We start from the raw sequence: 20,286 nt of genomic DNA, 5'->3' as shown, positions 1-20,286 counted from the left end.
TATGGTGATATCCCAGTCGATCCACATATTACTCATCTCTTTATACGGCCTTAATTACACATGACTCTTGCATATGCCTGTAAAACCTCCGCTCATTAAATAGACGTGGGACTAGATTAAGCTGAACAGTGCCCAGTGGGAGCAATATGTGTTCTCAATAGCTTACCTTTAAATTGGATTTAGTGTTACAGGACTCGATTTAATACATCCAAAAAAAAATCTATCGTTACATCCATTTCCGATATCACTTGTCCTCATTGGGGTCCGTGGTGAGTTGGAGTATAACCCAGCTCAGTTTGGGCCAGAGGCGAACGATAACCTGGTTGCCAACCAATCTCAGAGCACAAAGTACTCCCAGGTAACCTCCAAGCCCCCTTCCATCCAAGTACGAACCAGACCTCACGCCATCACAGATCAGTTCCACTTTTAAACTTCTCAATCCACTCATATGCCATTCTTTTTGGTCGTGCACTGTTTCCATATTGTGCTCAAAGCCTCCAGTGAATTTCAGCCCGTGATGCACCTTTTGATGACAACAACAACAAAAAAAAAAATCATATCTCTGCGCGTTGTTCATCACATTTTTTAATCAACCGAGACCGACGTGTAAAAATCGTTCGAACAAGTAGATCAACTGATCGTGGTCACGTGACAGCAGTTGGCATGTGCATGAAAAATTGCACCAAAAATTATTTGTGTAAATATATTCGAACACGTATATTGTTTGTAAGTGATTAAAATCATGTGAAACAACTATGGTACTTTTTTTCGTGTGTGTGTGTGTGTGTGTGTGTGTGGGTGTGGGTGTGGGTGTGTGTGTGTGTGTGTGTATAATATAAAGAGTTACAAATGACCACAATGAATGACACAAAAGGCAAGATGAGACTGGTACGAGAAGCTGTCAGGAGTGAAGGAGGTGAGTTTAACAGGAACCCAGGCAGAGAAGGAGGAAAGTGAAGACTTAATAAATTGTGACAGTATAGTCAGCGGAGAGGGGCAGGACCACGGTGGGGAGCAGCTTGCATCAGCATTAGCCCTGCTGTTTTGTCCTGTCCACCACAGTTTAATTGCCACATACAAGAGTAAGTGAGTGAGAGGAACAACCCAGCATGTCCTAATTGTGTTTTTACACCAATAACTAACCTGTGGGCATATCCGATTTAATTGGATTCACCTCTGCTCAGCTGGCTTGGATGGTATCCGGCAATATGAAATGTGCACATATGAACTTACTAATACAAGTGGATAGAAACAAGACAGTTGTGGATGTGTAATATTTGCTCAATGTGCCACCTTAATGGTCACTGATACCAAGACTTGCTTTCTGTGACAATACTAGACCACATTTTTACTCTGATAAAGGCTGAAGTGATAGCCAAAACTGTCAGTGAGGAAAGAGATTTTAGTGCTATGGATCGATATAAATTGATGGATGGATGGATGGAAAATAATTTTCTGCATAATGTCATGCTTGGAGTGAGCTTGACCAAGCCCTACTTAAATCAGTGTACATGTTGCCATGTACTTGTTTTTGTCGGACATGAAATGGATATATTTTTTCCAATTGTGCGGGAAATTATTGAGTGCTTTCAACAGCAACCAAAAACATTGAGATATTTTAGATGCATTGTTACAGATGTGCACCAAAAAAAAAACAAAAAACGAATGCAATAAAACAGCGGCGACTAATTAAAAGCACACATTCTGGGGCATTTGCCACAATGCGACAATTCAATAGATTCCTTCACCTTCACATTCGCTTGTAAATCTTTTCTGTTTTGTCTGAATTTAATCCCAAGCAGTTTCTTTCAAAACAACACCAATTATCATGACAGAGTACGCGCACTTTATTTTTCATGCTGTCACATGTTTTTGTTCTTAAATGCACATCTGTTTTCTGCTATTTTATAGTCAGATAAGTGAAAGGAAAAAATCTGCTGTGCACTAAGCATTCAAAACCTACTGTCATTTGTAACAGTGAGGGCACTTGGGACTAAAGGAATTTAGAAAGATAAACCTTCAAAATTGAATTGCTGCCTGCCATTTAAGATTGGTCACTATTGCAAGGCTGCACAAGGACTTTGGTCGATTGGAGAGGGGGGAGGCGGAATGAAGACTTTGTGTTTGTGCAGGTGGGAGTGGGGCTGGAGACGGACATCACGAAAGGCCTTGCAGGCTTTCAAAATCTGTCTGGAGTCTCTCAAATTCATATGCCAACGGATTTAAATATTTCAAGTATGAATAAGCTGAGTTGTGCCAATATGATCACTTTCATTGAGGGAAGGTATCTAATAGCATATCAGTATTAATAGAGTTGAGAAAGCACAGATTTGCACTGTGTTTGAACAAAAGTGGAAAAAAACAAATCTGTCCCAGGTGGGGAGTGCACCTTGTCGACATCATGAAGAGAAAGTGAGTGTTCATTGTCTCCCTCAAGGAGACAGAGAGAATTAAGAAAAACTGAGAGTCAAACAACCAATATTACAATTGCTAGAGATCTCAAAAGAGGGTTTGTGGTAGTGGCGTGCAGGCAAAAAAAGCACGTCGACCCAAACGCAGGGAAGCAGGAAAGGCAAGTCTTTTTCAAATAAAATATTGAAAAAAAACATCATAACAAAAGATCGAAATCAAAAGTCGAAAACTGAGAAAATTGAACGAAGAACCCATTGGACACTCTCGTCACCACAGACAATATGACATTAATCAGAATGAACGGAAGCTTAATCCAGATACATGTTTTTAATCATTTTCTTTCATTTCCACTTTTATTGAGGTTTTATTTCGTAACATACCGTGTCCTTAAGTGCCAAGAAAGATATATTAAATAAAATGTATTATTATAATTATTATTATCATTGTTATTATTACAGTGAGACACATTTGGAGAAGAAAATAATGAATAGAGAGAGCTGATACAAGATCAGCAGAATTGATGAGACCAGGTAGAGACAAAGACATGACATGCTAGCAGAGACAAATAGGAGAAATGGGAACACAAAACCCTGGATATTAAAAACAAACAAACAAACCCCCAAAAATGAAGACCAGTCAAGGTATCTGGGACACCAGACAGAATGTGCTCAGATGTGCATTTCTGGAAGATGGCCAGGATGGCAGGAACATGGTGTTCGGACAGGAATGTCATGCAACGTTGAATATTGGTCGCAAGAAATGCACCTCCAGGGTAGGGTCAGAAACAGGCCTCAGGAAGTGCTGCCGCTGAACTTGAGGCTTGAAATGCCACTAAACCAAAGCTGGAATTGTGAGCTTCTACCGAGCTGAAACTGGTGCTGCATTTGCCTGATCAGCCTTGCTGCCATGGGGGTTTCAGGGACATCAGAAACAAGGGAGGCACTGGAGCGGGGAAACAGACTTGCATCATTGGAGGTGAAGTGACGTGCTTGGTGTGGAACAAGGTGATGACGAAACAGGTGGTGACGGAGAAACTGGGTGAACCCAAAACCAATGACTTTTACTTGAGTGCCTCCATTGGCCACCACACACTGGTCCGATATGGCCGAACAGGTATTTAAGTAAAGGTTAGAGAGAAAAGAAATATGTGAGGACTGACACAGATCAGAAAAAAGATCACAAGAACTAGACAAAGCACAAGAGGAGGAATCGGGGATATCAAATTCAGAATCAAAGTCAGAATCACGAAGGAGATTATGTATAGAGCATGGGCTGCAACCTTTAAAATCAGTATAACCAGAGGCAGGCGGTATGTGTGGAGGGGAAGGTAACATTTGTGGAGGGACTGGAAAATTACTGTCGGAGACACAAGAACCACTGGATGGCGGTGAGAGGGACAGGTCGGAAAGAACAAGAGGACTTGTCTGTAGGGGGGCTTTGTCGGAAGCCTGGTGGCGTGCAGTGCTTCCCGCTGGGTCTCGCAAAGATCTGGTCATTGTGTCAAAACTGGAGCTCTTTATGGTGGAGTGGAGGCAAAAAGACAGGTGGATCCAAGTGCTTGCAATCAGGCAAGGCAAGGAAGAAGTAGATCTCAGTGATGACATCTCTTTTAGGTATTGTCCTGTACTGTGGAAATTAGCTTTACACTACATGGATATCATTCTCAAAAAAGAAAAAAAAATCCAACATCTTGATGACTTTAACAAGCATTAGTGTTTGTGGTCCATTCACTTTCAATTCATACTGTACATACAACATAAACGCTTGCGGCAGAGAATCAGATTTAACCCGTATCCATATTTAAATCAATTTGTGAATCCAACTCCGTCGACTGAATGCATCTTGTAACTCCAATGTTTGTTTGTGTTTTTCAGGTGATGTCATTGAGTCTGGGTATTGGCAGCAGGATGACATTTGCCAAGATCCTTCTTCCTTTCCTTCTTCTACACTCATGTCAAGGTGGGCTGTTCTCACTCTTTATATGAAATGTTTACTTCAAGAAAAGCACGACTTTAGTTTTAATTTTAAAAGGAGAGGCGTCCATTTTGCATTGTAATTTATACAATGACAGTAAATAATTTTAAACAATCCATTAAAGACAAAAAAAAAAAAAAGAATTACAAAATGACCATCTCCCACCTTGTCTATGACCTTCCGAAGCGCAAAATAAGTTGGACTGGGTCATTATAAAATTGAGAATCGTGATGTCGTGTTACCAGCTGCAAGCAGTGAGCATATTTACTCTCTCAGTTGCGGCGGAAATGTGTGCGACTGCAGCCAATCAGAGTCAGGCTTCCCTTCTAACTTTGGTTTTGAAATTGAAGTAAACAAAATCTGCCAATCAATGGAATCGTAAACGGTTAACATTAGTTTCGAGTAAGTTCTTTCCCATCGCTTTTGTGGCGCTATTTCCAGAGCAATGTGAAGCAAGCCGTTGTGCTGTTATTGTCGTCAAAAACAAAGCAATACAACAAGCTTGTTGAATCATTTGAACAAGTAGCAGCCAAATGATGGAGTGGAAAGCATCAAGTTGAACTTGAGACTTCGAATTATAGATGTGTGTTATTTTTCCGGCACAAAATGTAAATCAAGAAAAAGCAATACTCTCAGAAATATCGATCGTTACTTCTTCTTCTTCTTCTTCTCCTTTCGGCACGTCCCTCTTCAGGGGTCGCCACAGCGAGTCAGTAATTTCCATCCGCCCCTGTAAACCGTCCTACCAACTCGCATGGTCGTCTTGGCAAAAGTTTTACGCCGGATGCCATTCCTGACGCAACCCTCCCCATTTCTCCGGGCTTGGGACCGGCACTGGGGAACAGTGCACCCCCAGGGGAGGGCACTGCCCCCCAGCGGCTGGGTTAGAAATATCGATCGTTACAAAGAATAATAATTAATTACATATCAGTGAGGTAATCTGTGAAAACCTTTTTTTCAATTGAACAATTTAGATTTGACAGACAATCTTTTTTGGGGGGGGGGGCAGTTCCTTGTAATCACTTGTCTGAAAGGATTCTCGTGCACGTCTGCAAATGAGGCTTGCTCATACCTTTTTTTGACACCTTGTTTTTTTTTTTTTTTCAGCCAATGCAGTTCGTTTCACATTTCATCATCTCTGCCAGCCCTTCTTCTTTCTGTTCTCCTTGTTCCTTGTCTGAGATTGTCCTACAAACTTCTTCAGAATGTTTTTGTGTTCTTGCTGAGTGTGCCGTATGAGCGTCTGAGTCGGACAAAGTGAAGGAGCTTCAGCGCAGTGGAAAGTCACGCAAAATGTCTCTCAGTGACAGGCAGGAGACACATCCAATCACACGCAGCGGTGAAGCAGCAGAGAACGTTATTAAGTGAATGCCACAACATGTTTCCATCAAGCGCAATGACTTTATCTGTGTGTGTGTGTGTGTGTGTGTGTGTGTGTGTGTGTGTGTGTGTGTGTGTGTGTGTGTGTGTTTTCCAATAACTGGAGTTCCTTACCCTTTTCCCGCTTATTCTTATCTGACACCTTGTGTTTGCATTCTGGTTTTGTGCACCCTTCATTTTTCTCTCCTTTGCTGTCTCCACTTCACCTTCACTTTTCTCTTGTCTTTACCAATCCATTAGCATGTTGAACCCGTGCCCCTCCTCATCCGCTAAACTAGATAGATGATCATTGCTGTCATTATTTACCGGCTACGATTTATCTGCATTTCATGATCCAAGCATGACATTTAGCAACACGTGGCCCTGCAAGACCCATTTTTCACCAATTAGAAGAGTTCGCTCCACCATGGAGGCTCATTATTTGTCAGACAGCTCAAAGCGAGAATGTTTCAATCAGATAGAGCAGCTGCTCATGTTGGGACACTAATGATTGCCACACACATCTTCATGACCATTTAGTCAATGATTGACATGTAGCACTTTCCAATGAATCCAATAGTTGCATGACCATTGACTGAAAAGCTGGCTACTGGCACTTACGATATATGTCAGTGTCTACATGATGCGGGGGATCCAAACTGAAGTAAACGTCAGAACCATACATGCTGATGTTTATTTTTCTTCATCTATTGTGTCTTGTCTCCCGATGAACTACTTCATCTGATACAAGCCGTCTGAAGGGTTGAAGTTCCAGATTACCTTTGTCAAATATGTTTTTATTTCAGGGGAAAAGAGGGACACTTGGGAATCCTAAAGCAGCAGAAATTTACCACTGCAGGCTGCTACCTGTGAACACGTGTTTGGCATGTCCAGCTCCGGGCCTGTAGGGTCACTGTACTGTCTGTTTTCCAGCTCTTCCATGAGCAACACACCTGATTGAAAACATGAGGAACGTTCTAATGCTGCTTCAGAGCTGGCTGATGAGCTGACCATCTGAAGCAAGTGTGTTGCAGCCGGTAGAGCTGGAAAACAGGCAGGACAGTGGCCCCACAAGCCCGGAGCTGGACATGCCTGGTTTAGATGAAGCAGCATCTGGCGTGTTGCCCACAGTTAGTTTACACTTCAAAATAACTGTTACCGATTAGATATTTAAGGTCACGGGAAATTAGCTGGTCAGATCACCCGACTGCAGTCCATGATTTTGTTCATAAATACCTGTCCTCCTCTTATACATAATTTTTTGACAATTTGGGGTGTTGTCCAGTATTTACAGATAGCATTGCTGACTCTGAACTTCAACTCTCAACATAACCTGCAATGTGTGCCACTGAAGTTACTGATGGTTCAATTTTCCACTTCAATGTACGATGTAGGTATATGAAATTCTTTACACACAATCACAGACAGCGTGTGTATATAGAGGTGTGTTTTCAATTAAAAACAGATTTTATTTTCAATGCTGAAATTCAGTAAAACGATGCAGCAAGTGCGAAGACTTGACGGAACTGGGGCTTTCGAACATTCTTCTGTATGTGTGGTACTCACCAACGGACAGACTACTGGCTGTTAGAAAACTGAGAAAGCGATTTTTTTATATTCAAACTCCAATTTGAAGCCAACATGAGTGACACATTGTGATTGTGAGAGGACAATTTCAGTATTCCGGTGCCTCGCAGTGTTCAATCATGTTCCTTCTTCTTTGTTATTAATGAACCATGTACAGTATGTATGTCTTTTCATTTATGACATTTATTGTGTTGTTAACGTTTGATCTTATGTGCAGCATTTTTACAGCTGCAGTTGTTTGAAATGAAGTTGTGTTCAGACTTGTTACTTTACATATTGAAATCGATCTTTAGAGGTGAAAGACACACGGACAGAATTATAAAAATAAAAAATAAAAACATTACTTTGATTGATTACGTGTTTTGCAAAGAAGAAACATAACGGACATTATGTTGACACACAGAATGCCTCTCACCGCTTATTATCAGTGTGTGGTTATTATTTTGCTGATAACATTCGCAAACACTTCACATGACTAATTAACAGGTGAGATAAAATGTAAAAAAAGAAAAGTTCTTCAAATGTTACTGGCTATAATGGGAATGACTATTCTTTGCTGTCCTCTGTCTCGCAGGATCTAACCAACCGCCACGTTTCCTGAACTACTTCTTCTCAACGTACCTTCTCATCTACGAAGATATGCCTGTTGGTGAGTCTGTATGGTCTGTCACGGTGCTCCATATCACGTACCACTGTACATTGTTTGAAAAAAGTACAGTGAAAACATTCTTTGTCATCTCTCTTCTGAGTTTTGGAAACACAAACTGAGAAAGAAAACAAGCAAAGGGGCGTCAAAATAAGAAGTGACAAGTGATCGCAATGGCTGTCTTCGATCTGGGTGTTTTTTTGTGTAGGTTTTTATGTGAACCGAGAGCAGAAATAGATTTCAACTTCTACTGCCAGCACTGCACTCATGGGGTATAGTCAGATTTTTCAGCCAATGAAGTGGATATTGGTGCTGATCTCCATACAGTATATTAATATTCTTATACCGAATTGATTGTGTCACAGCTGGTTGGGTAAATTATCAAACACCTCTGAGAGTCCTCCGTGAAACACTTCTATTCCTCCTCACATTTATTTGATGTCATTCCTGCTGGTTGTGGAGATTGACAGAGCAATTTGATGATGCCGGGCTTCTCATAATCTGCTGATGTGTCAAAGGCCAGGAAATCTTTTATATTAGATTGATCCAAAGGGCAGTTTTTTTTTTTTTTTGTGACATGACTTTTCAACACCCCGTGAAATATTAGGCTTGCTTATCAAGGCCTATTCTCTCACACCTCAAGCCTGTGAGCTGTTTAGATTCTGCCTGCTAACAACTTGAAGGACTTGTTCTTTACTCATGGGAGTATGAAATAAAAGCCACGTCTTCATTATTATTGCAAGCACTCTTGACACCTTTGCTCTCGTCATGTTTATCATCATCATCTTAGTTGTCTGTTCACCGTTGTCGCCAGGGAAGGGCATAGTTAGAGAGTGAGGCGACAGTACATCATCATCATCATAACCCGAAAGCAATGTCAGGTTTTGGCAGAGTTCCATCATTTTTCCAGCTTGTGTATCAATAAAGGGTTGGCCTGTGTTGTTGGGTGCCGCTTATTTCCCCGCACTGCTCCGTCTGGGCTGCCCTCTGACCATGAATCATTGTGTCCTCTAGCAGCTGGGCTTTGCTCCAGCACAGTACATTCCAGTGGTCCAAAGCTCTGTCAGTCATGTCCCTGGCCTAGCCTGTGATAGATTCTTCAGCGGTGTGATGATGAGGGTGGGCCGAGAGATTGGACAGTGACTGTTTGTCAAGATTATTGTTTATTAGCTCGGCAGATGTCCTCGTCCAGGAGGCCCTCCGATACATACACACACGAGGCCACGCACAAGCACACAAGCAACTGCTCGTATGTTCTGTGAGCAGGAAATCCATCCAACCCGTACTCTTCCTCACAGTCAAAACCCGCCATAAGTCACCATCAGGCAACTCCATAATGCAGTAACCTGAGAACTGTTTCGGTGCCGACATTGTTCTCACCCTTGATTTGAAGAGAGAGTACCGTGAAAATATTGTTATTTTCATTTGAGTGGAAAGGTTGGACCAGAATACAAAATGCCAAGTTACAGTGGAGGTGGTAAAATTAATGGTCACATTGTACCGATCTGACCATTATTTTGCATAACTTTAAACACCGTTACATGTGTGACTGCTTGGAATAGAAACGGCGTGACTAGAGAACCGTGATCAGATTTCCGCAGCCACTCCAGTTACTGTGGAGTTTGTTGAGCTCATTCTAATTGTTGAGGAAAAAGCATAGGGTCTGTCTTGTATTTCGTAGTTGCTAAGGTGCATCGTTTACAACACAGTTAAAATTCCCATCCTAATATACTCACCTAATCTGATTTCAATTGTGTGTGGAACAGATAAGCAGAGGTGTGGGGACACTTGGAATTAATGAGACTTTGACTTTGACTTATCATGGGAACCTCTTTCCATTTGAAAATCTGAATTTGTAAGCAATTGTGAATTTTGTTTCGGACAGAACAGTGTTGTGTCATGCACACCCCCAAACCTGGCAACCCTGTTCACCAGTATGCTTATGTGAAGTGCGAAGACCACCTCGTGAAAAGAGGGTGATCGCAAGATCATTTTATTTGGATTCAAGGAATATCCTTTTGATAAAATGAGGGAAAAGAGAATATAACCTGACTAAAACAGACACAACACAACAAATTATAACTTCATCGACCATGATGATACCTACAGACGCCGATAAATTACATTCATTTTACAATCAAGCTCACTGATTGCTGATCAAAGAATCATGAACGAAGCTTCACCTCAGTTTTGCATTTAACTGATGAAAATAATGTGAGACAAAATGGAGATTAAAACTAGAAACTATGCAATAAAAACAAAAACTGTGACTGTGAATGTGATAGTATAGATTTGTATGCATTGATGCCACCTTAAATGGTGTGACTCGCTGCTGCACTCCTTTAGTGTCGTGTTTGATGGAGCATATCCACCTGTAAACTACTACTAAAGTGCAGATGTAAATGCACTTGTGATTACTGTATTTTGTGCACTTTAAGTCGTACCTAAAAACATTCAATTTTCTCAAAAGCTGACAGTGCGCCTTATAATCCGATGCGCCTTATATATGGATCAATGTTCTCATTTCTTGGACGTAGTATTTTAAATGCTCTGTCAAGCGCTTTGCTCCAGCTGCAGCGGTTGTGAAAGCTGTATACAAATAAAGCTGTGTTGTATAGTATTCTCTTGAGCGTAGCTCCATTTAGTTGATGCATAACGCAACTGCAGCCACTATTGTAGTTTCTATTCTACGTGCCTTATAATAAGGCGCGTCCGATATATGAAAAACACTTTTAAAATAGGCCATTCATTGAAGGTGCGCCTTATACTCCGGAACGCCTTATAGTGGCGAAAATACGGTAACTGCTCTCGTCTCTTCATGCACTTTGAGCCGATCCTGCAGCTTTCTTTTGAGCGCAGTAATGACAGCAACTCTCAGGGAGAAGACAATATTTGTTTAAAATAAGATATTTGTGGAGTGGTAGGTCAGTATCTATTCTAGTTCAATTTCTAATGAAGATTAATGAGATTCAATTTGAATGTTTTGATTTAGCGAATCAAAATTTAAAGAAGCCACAGAGGAAAGAGCAGAGAAGAGATAGAATTTAGGCGTATCAATCTTAATACCACCAAGACAAACACATTACCCAAATTATGATTTTGCAACATCTGTTTCAAGATGAATGATCCCAGCAAACATTGTCGTCCCAAAACATGTTATAATCCATACAGCATACTGAATACTGCATGCTGTGCTCCTCCAGACGCTCCCATTGTTACTGTAAATGCCTGCAACTTTAATTACCTTGTGCTATTCCTAATTCAACAATGATTAAGGAGGCGCAAGTGGCCCCAAGGAAGGAACATTTTTATAAAGTGTCTCTTCCCTGCTGTGAGCTACTGAACATGCACCACTTTTTAACTATGGCTTGTCAACCCTCTCCAAAGAACCCGTGGTCTTCCTCAGCTTTCTCCTTCAATATATATTGATTGTGCAGCATTTCTGCACTCGTAACAAATCAACAAGCTATCGGTGTTAGTTGCTGTAGTTGAATGCTGACTTATTTTCTTGTTTTCCCAAAAGCCGTACATGACGCTGACAAATGGTTTTCTTGAAGAAATGGTACACCTAAATACTAATTTGGAGTCAACAGGCAACCTATATGCCTCACAATCTACTCCAGTGTATACTTCAGACACCTAATGAGAAGGAATTGGATATATCCCATATTCACAATATATACAGCCACATGTCTGTTCAAGTATCAGGATTCATTTATTGATTCGTGAAAATACCTTATTTAGTTTGGATATTTTACCATAAAAGATTAACACTGCTGAATTTGAATAACTGAAGTCATATGCAGTGAGGTGAACTCCTCACAAAATCCATTGTGCTTGCCAAGACAAATAATTGACACAATCAAGAGCCCATGTCAAGAGTCTCTAATATGAATTTAAGCCATTTCCCTTTATCCATTTCAATGAGTTGAAAGTAAAACCCCTTTCTTGCATGATGAGGGAATGCAAAATAATTGAATTATCCTGTTGGTGCTTGGTTGCTTTTGGTTCAAGTGTCCTTGCATCTTATTAAGTATTTCTCATATCATATTTTGACTGGTCACTGATCACATAGTTAATGAAAGTGAAGTTCTCTCATGGTGATTAATTCTCAATAATTTCCTGAGAACTACAGAAAAAAGTACGTATGCACGAGTGAGCCGGTCAATAATGAAGCAATGAATGCTGCTTCGAAATTTTATCTTTGGTTGTTTGGCTACACTGGTGACTTCAGCGAATCTTCTTTTGACACTGATAAGAAAAGTAAGCGTGGTTTCACTAGCTTGTTCATATTGTCCAGCATTAGTTAAAAGTACCGAATGGTATTTGGTCCGTTAAGCGATCTTCTTTCAAAGAATGGATAGAAAACGAGCAAGTATTGATGCCTTGTAATAGCCACAGCAATGTTACTTGAAGATGCTTGTGGCCTCTGGTCCTTCTAGATGTTGACTTTTGTCTTATCAAAATCAGTGTGAATGGAAAATGACTCGGCGGGCATATTTTCTCGGAATCAGACTTTACTCAAGGCTTTTCCACCTGTCTGATTCCACAGATTAGGTTATCTAAAGCTGAAATGAATATAAAACCGGAGAGGAAACGGAGTGAGCTGTGATAAAATACAAGGATAATCAAGGTAAAGAGGAGGAGTCAGGAGAGGAAGGCAAAAGATACTGCTTTCAATGGATTCACTTTTCTGGGTTTCTGGTGGGTATCCAGGTCCATCTATTGGTGCAGAAGACATCCTCTAGATATTGATGACCGACTGTGCAGGCCAGTGCAGTAGTCTGTTTATTCTCCCACATTCAGCTCTGGTTTAGTCAAATTGGCGCAAGATGTGTCCGACCTAAGTATTTCTGCCAGCTTCTGCTCGATCTGTCACCGTTTGTGCGTTGGAGTTGGTGGATGAGCTATGAGAATCACAGTGACTGTCTCTCTGTCTGCATGTTTCCTACCTTAACAAATCCAATCTATCAGCTGCAGAAGGCAAGTAGCTATCCCCCCGCAGAGGTTTGAACTACCTGATCTCTGCAGGAGATTGAGTCTCAACATATCCGAGAGATATTCTTAATGGCTACGACTTTTTCTTGCCTACCTCATTTAAAAGGATTCAGGTTTTCTTACTTCCTTATACAGCTTTCTGCCGTCATTTGGCTGTCCCACAATGGCCGCCCTATCATGTCAGCTGACTGCCACTGATGAGGGACCTCTGTTTTGGTTGAGTCAATCATCTCTTATCTCGAGCCCATGCCTTGCTCATCCATTCCTTACCCAGGAATAATGGGGCGCGTAGCTCAGCAGCGTCCGCAAACACATCATCCATCATAAGTGCGTGCAAGATTTTCCTAGCACGTGATTCGTTAATGTCATAATGAAGCATCCCAAGGCTCAGCTTTCGCCATATTGCATTCACTTCACTTCACACTTTACAATACAAGTTTTCTCGGCGCCGGCGTTCGGGCGAATGTTTCCTCCGGCCCACGGGTCGCTCTCCATTCACCGGGGTTGCCACAAAGGAGTGCCAGGCCAACAAAGCTAACAAATTGTTCATGATTCAGGACTAGGCCAGTTTCTTAATTTAATTTTGATTTTTGTTTTTCATAATTTCTTCCATCATTATTATTGGTGTTTTCCTTCCACATGTCTTAGTCTTTCTAAATTAAGCACATGTTCTGTGAAGAAATGGATTAAAAATGCAAATAAATACAGTGTGTTTCAGTCATAGGCAGCGGTGATGGCTGTAATAAAGATCTGATACCTAAGGAGAGCTTACCTGCCTCCCATGTGTCACTTCAGGTTTGAATTACAGGCAACACAAAAAAGAGCAGCCTGTGACCAACCGTGACTCTCCTCGTACATTTTGAACTTGTTGTCACAGTAAGTTTACTATTTACCACATACATTTTCAAAGTGCTTGTCGTTAAAAAGCACAGCAGGTCACACTTTAAAAATAGTGTTGCGTCGTGATGTTTCACCGATTGGCATTCAGTTTGGAGCGTGCAGTAGAATATTTAATGTAAAAGGTGTAAGATGCTGCTTTAGAGACCTCACACCGTAGCGATCTCTAGTCCCTCTCTCGAATGGAAACATGCTATTGCTTCTTTTGTGGTTTCACATTTTCCTGTGTAACGACAACACCGTTTGTTACTTTGACTGCAGAAGCAAGGTGAAAAGCCGCTGGCTGTGTGTGTAATAGTTTTGTGGGTGTTAAAAGTTAATTGAATTTGTGTGAGGGAAGGCGGTGCCATAGCAGGGGGAGCAGTGTTGCCAATGAGCCAATCACCGAGTTGATTCGCATCATCGCCACGGCGCACTCTCCACTTACATGTTACAGGCATCCGATCCGGTTGGCCGTGTCACCCTTCTGACCATGTGACCACATCACAAGAAACACATTGATGATTGGCTGAAGAGAGAAAGACAGATTTGTTTTTAATTTTAAAAAGTGTGGCATTTCAGATAAATTGTTTGAGAATTGAATTTCTTTTGGTCGGCTGCTCTTGATCAAAACTGAAATACATCGTGTCATTTGTGCACATCAAAAAGCAACTTCTCTTTTCTTCGAACAGGTTGCAAATTCCTTACGCGCAAATGATTACCCGATGTACAATTCTCAGCTCTTTCCGACATTATCAAATGCTAAGGTCATCATTAAAATGTATTAGAATGGGTGTCTTTTTCTGATGTAGAGTTACCACTGCAAGATGTGAATGAACTTGGTCATGAAATGTTCATAGACCTTTGTTGAACTTCCCAGTGCACTGTAGCATTTAATGTCTTCCACCATTGTGTAGATCAGATGAAATTATTTGCCCACTCCTTCCATGGTGGTCATTTATATGTTTCTACTGTTTGGACACATTTCAAACAGCAATGCATTTATTTAAATTAATTCTCTCAAGTTTTCTGTGCATGCGTGCGTGTGTGTTTATGGGTGTGCAGGCATTAGCACATTCTCCAGTACAAAGAGGTGCATTGCTGGATGGCCGATCAGCTTTTTGCAGCTGCTTATCGGGCCCAGCTGGGTCACAGCTGATACCAGCCTGAGCCACGCTGAGCAGCTAACCTGGAAATTGATGTTTCACATCAGCAACCACCCCTTTTTGCTCCACTGCAGGTTAGCTATAGTTGTGAGTTTAGGGAAAGCTGGTATGTTTGTCACTTTCATACATGCTGGTGTGACTGATATACTCTGGCTCATCTTTTGTGTCCCTTGGATGATATAGCATCACTTTCATGACTCAAGTGCAGCTGTGGTCCGACGGGTTTTTTTAAACAGGTTTCATCAAATATTCTTCTGCACATGTTTTTGCAATGGCAAATTAGAAAAGACATCATCGAGGGGGGAGAGAATCGATTTTTGGTGTGAAGCAGTTTATTCATATTTTGAGGTTAAAGAGACTGGAGACTGATGTTGCCTTTAGATGATATCATATATTGATGAAGAAAATAAATTATGACAAATTGCAGTTCCAGTATGTACAGTGAACAGAATTTAGGACAGAAATCTATCAGTGCTGATTCAATCATTCAGATATGACAAATTTGTACAATATCAGAGTCAGGGTTTTCAAAATATTCGAAGCCCAACTCTATTGGAGAGTCATGTCTGGGTCTGGGGTTTGAGTCAAGGGCGACTGACTGTGTGCAAAAGAATGTGTCTGTCGAGAGTGAGCAATGGGCAAGATGTGTGAATTGAGAGTTGTGTTTTTGGGACACAGAGAGCCTCCAACTGGCCTAGCTAGAAGGGTGTGAGTCTGGGAACGTTTTTCAGTCTGTTGGCCTGCTTCAGAACCTGGCACAAATTGTTTGCGGGTTCAGGCACGGCAGACAGCTCCTGTAGCTATGCTGTCTCGCAACCTCCCCTCCCCTCGCCTTTCCAGCAAAGTGAGTCCACACCACTTTATATACGCATACACATTCGATTGGCTGCGTAACCCGCACCTCCAATCTCTGTCACTGGCATCACTCGCGTGTATTTTCCAAAGGCAATCTCTGGATATGACACTCAGCTTGCATACTCAATTTCTTTGGTCACCGTAGTTGACCAAATGGCGGGGTCTGCTCTGAGTGCAACGTGTCCTTTTAAACTTCTAATGGTCTTAACCACTATGCTGCAGCTCACTTTAAGGGTGTTGCCAATCCTCGTATAGACAGGGCCATCTTTACATAGCGCAACATTTTTTTTCCCCCCCAGATCCTGAGAAAGTTATTCGTCAGTAAATAATGAGGGTGTGAAGGCGATATTACCTGCTACTCTTGTAAGATACTGTATCATGTACACAGTATATTGTTGTTGCAGTCGTAACACTGCCACACCCTGCGCAGTGTGGCCACCGAATGTATAAAATTTACTTTTCAATAGTTGAGAGGTTTCAACAGACCTGACTGAGTTTGCATTTCAACTTTAGCTTTCTGTGACAATATTTTGATTTTGATCAAAACCCTGTTGTTCACTCCACGTTAATATTTTCCTACCTTTTTGCTGCTCTTTTGGGGACTTGGTGTCAATAAAAATCACCCCACTGTATTTCCAACTGTGCCATCATTTTTTTTTCCTGACACAAGACTTGGAAATACACCTTAAGTGGCATTTGGGTTATCGTGTTATCATACTGGAGTTTTAAAAGCTATGGAATGGGTTGATATCATATCAACTTTTTCTTCAAGCAAAAAGTGTAACTCCAGCATTATCAGGTATGTAACTGATGAAGAAAGTTTGCTCATCCCGGCTTCTTTCTATCACTCACACAAACATACACACTGTATGTGCACGTGTACAAAATACAATTTAGTTCTTTTAAAGGTGATTTTGTCAGCTTTCTAATAACTCTATTTTTTTTTAATTTAAAGAAGTTTGCTTTTAAGTAAAGAGGCTGTGTCTTTGTCTTGCTTTACAGATTGACCAAGAGGTCAATTGCCAATTTGCCAGTGCCAATGCCTTTGTCAGGCAACAATATCAATTTTGGCTAATTAGGACCTGCAGCTAATGACCGCTGCAGATAATGAGTTCATTTATAATCTATAAAACAAGTCTGGCGTCTTACAGATTGGAAAAAAACAAACAAAAACAAAACAGACTCGGGTCTAACATTCCGGTTCTTTCATAATTGTTCAGATCTAAAAATGTCGGTGCTATATTTCGATGCTTTGATGAAGGAGAACCGATAGATGTGTGTGTGCGACACGCAGCCTCTCCCGGCCACTGGAGCTGCGACACAGGTGCACGGCAGCACGGCCGAGGCCTGTCCCAGCTGGCCACGTACGGTCCCGTCTGTGCGCAGGCTGCGGCGGAGACCCTGTACGCACTCTGGGCCATTCACGTTGATATCCCCAGGCGTGGCGCCTGATTGACGCCCTGCCTGGTCCGGCCTGGTGGTTAGAATTGGTGTAGATCCAGACTCGAAGTGAAAATTGGGTAAATACAACTAATGCCATTAGTGAACCAACAGTAAAGCCGTGTACAAGCATAAGGATTTTTCGAATCATGAAAGATTTTCTTACCTTTGTCAGACCCCATACATGAAGATAAAAAATCAGGCATTTCACATTTTGGTCATATTTTTTGTGGGGTGCTCAGATAATCCTAACACAGCACCCCACACACAAAAAGATTCTCCTCCACCACGGGTCAAGCATCCAGTCCTGTGGGGGAAAGCTCTGACATGATCACACGTGATTTCACAAACTTGAAGACGAACGGCCTCTTCCGGGTATACGCTCATAGTTGCTGAGTGTTTGCGAAGAGGAACGGAGACGGGAGCCTTCAGCCTTACAAGGTGTCAGCAAGGAAATACTTGCTTTGGAAAATGCTTCCTGTTGTCTGGGGAACCCATATTTTAAAATAAATCAATAGATAAATAAATAAAAAGAAATAAAATGATCTTGGGTTGGCCACTTCCATGCGAAGCCCCTTGAGGTGACACAGAAGAAAAAAGAACAATCTTTGCATTCCCTTGCACAACACAAAAAATTAAAAATCTTTGACAATCATTGCGCGATCACACAGGTGTTTGTTTGTTTGTTTGTTTGTTTGTTTGTTTGTTTGTTTGTTTGTTTGTTTGTTTGTTTGTTTGTTTGTTTGTTTGTTTGTTTGTTTGTTTGTTTGTTTGTTTGTTTGTTTGTTTGTTTGTTTGTTTGTTTGTTTTTGGAGGGGTTAGGTGTTAAGGGAAGGGAATGCATTGCATTTATTTAATTGTACTTCCAGGTCAGGTTGGCTACTGACTCTGTAATGCATAACTTTTTGGAGAAATAACAGTTCATTGGAGACAGCAAGCATCATGGAGGACTTTAAATGGTAATTGATGTGAAGAAATGTCACTCATGTGGACATTATGCACATGAAAAAGGAACGCTCCATTTTTGTCGCTTTGTTTACTTGACAGATGACCCGCAAGTACATAAACAAGCATTTAAAAAAAAAATGTTTAGGTAATTACATGAATAGAGAAAGTCATACGATTTTTCCAAAAATAACTCTGGTTTGCTTCCAGATTTATTTATTTATTAAAAACAGAATCTGAATAGTTAGGAATCTAATCGATGTACCGGAATCGGAAACAAATTCCAAACGCACTCAACCCTATTTCAGTCCTATGTCACACACAGACCAAATGGTAGATATGTAAACTGAAGAGAAAAGGCATAAAAAGCCTTTTGTTTCATTGTGATTGTGTTTGTATGTGGCCACACACTGAAGGTGACATGTTCCATTACCTGACCATGATTTAGCTCAGTCTGAGGTAATAGTCAGCTAGACTGAGGTCACCCGAGGGCCAATATAAGAGATTCAGAATGTGTGCGGTGTGAAAAGAAAGGCAAATACCAAAATAAGACCATTATTATTAGCTGAGCAGCAAAGTTGAATGTTGAGAGCAGAATACAAGATTTGTAGGACTGGGCAGGCATCACAAAGTGTCAATGTTGATGGACATTCGTTGGAGTGCTGCGCTTTTTGGTGGTTGTCGCCTGACAGTGACTGAGCAGACTGGTTTAGCTGTCACTCTTGGATCCTCAGAACCACCTGTCCAGTCCAATCAGAGCTGCTTGCGTCCGTCTGTCTGCCCTCAACAGGCAGAACGAAGGCTGATGAAGGGATGAAAAAAACAAGAGGAGGAGAGTGAACTGGAATACTGAAACAGAAACGAGGGGAATCTTTCATGTGCGATTTGAGTGTGGTCAGAGCTGCATGTGAATTTGCAGTGGCTTGTCTGTCTCCCTTCAGCAACGCCTGAGATGACTGTCCGCTGATGTCCCTCACTGTCCAACTTGACTCCGAAAGTGATTGGTTAGTCACAGCCTCGTCACTCACTGTTTTCATCATTTGAATGGCTTAGAAAGCCAACCGAGAGCAGAGACCTTTTCCGATGTTCACGACTGACATGAATCACTCCAACTGGATAAGAGGTGACGTAGTGATTTATAGAAGAATCAACTGTACTATATGCGCTTATACATTTCATGAGTTTCACTCCCCAATTTGCACAGCTTGAAAAACCCAGCAGGGTCAAACATATAGCTCGTGAGCCAAATCTAGCCCACTTGGGGCTTCACTCCCAGATGAAGCAGGATGTATTTGAAAGTTAAAAAAAAAAAAAAAAAAACACTGGCGTGACCATGACGTTATGAGCCAATTTCAGAATTCCACAACTTCTGACTGTTGTGAGGTTGGATGAGAAAGCCCAAGGGGGTGGGTGCAAGGGCACTTTACCCTATTTTTTCGGGTCCAGGACTCTCGCATGCAAACACAGATGGCATGTTAATTTACAATCAGCATGTAAACAATTACCGGTAGTGACAAAATGCGAAATGTGTTAAAACTCAAAACTGAGTTGATGCTGAACATTGCGACACACCACAGTGTCGGCCAGAGGAGCAAACCACCCCCCCCCCCGCTTTGAGAAGTAAAAACCTTTAATGCCATTTCAATCTTGAGAGATACAGATTACCAACCTATCACATATAAGCATTACACAACCCCAGTTTATCACACATTTACAACAGATTATTTTCCAGTCTGATGGCGTCCCAGTATCTTGTCCTGTATTGATCGCGGAAACTTAAACGACTACATGAAATAGTTCAATAAAAATCTTATGCTTCGTCACTGACTGCCTGAAACACGTGTGTCAAACCCAAGGCAGAATCCAGAAGCTTTTTGAAATCAGAGATAGTTGTTATAATCTAAGAGGTATTAATCAATACAAAAAATCCAGAACAAGAACAAACATCAAGCAAAGGTGTGTATCAGTAATAGGAGTTAATCTGTGGAATAAGCTTGAGATGGATCTGAAAATGAGTAAATCTTTGGA

At 41.3% G+C, this 20,286-nt stretch overlaps 1 protein-coding gene across 1 annotated transcript in view; it reads left to right on the top strand.

Moving 5' to 3' along the window:
- Nucleotides 1-20,286, top strand: part of cdh23 (cadherin-related 23) — a 159,726-nt gene that overhangs the window by 7,018 nt on the left and 132,422 nt on the right. The window contains exons 2-3 of the mRNA XM_019882022.1: nucleotides 4,287-4,371; nucleotides 7,907-7,981. Coding sequence (XP_019737581.1) covers nucleotides 4,290-4,371; nucleotides 7,907-7,981 — 157 coding nt within the window. The 5' untranslated portion in view covers nucleotides 4,287-4,289. The remainder of the gene's footprint in view (nucleotides 1-4,286; nucleotides 4,372-7,906; nucleotides 7,982-20,286) is intronic.

Source organism: Hippocampus comes, unplaced genomic scaffold (genome assembly GCF_001891065.2).
Source record: "Hippocampus comes isolate QL1 unplaced genomic scaffold, H_comes_QL1_v1.1 scaffold36, whole genome shotgun sequence".
Lineage (NCBI taxonomy): Eukaryota > Metazoa > Chordata > Actinopteri > Syngnathiformes > Syngnathidae > Hippocampus > Hippocampus comes.
Note: the sequence above shows the minus strand (reverse complement) of the source record. Positions and strands in the feature narration are given on the sequence as shown.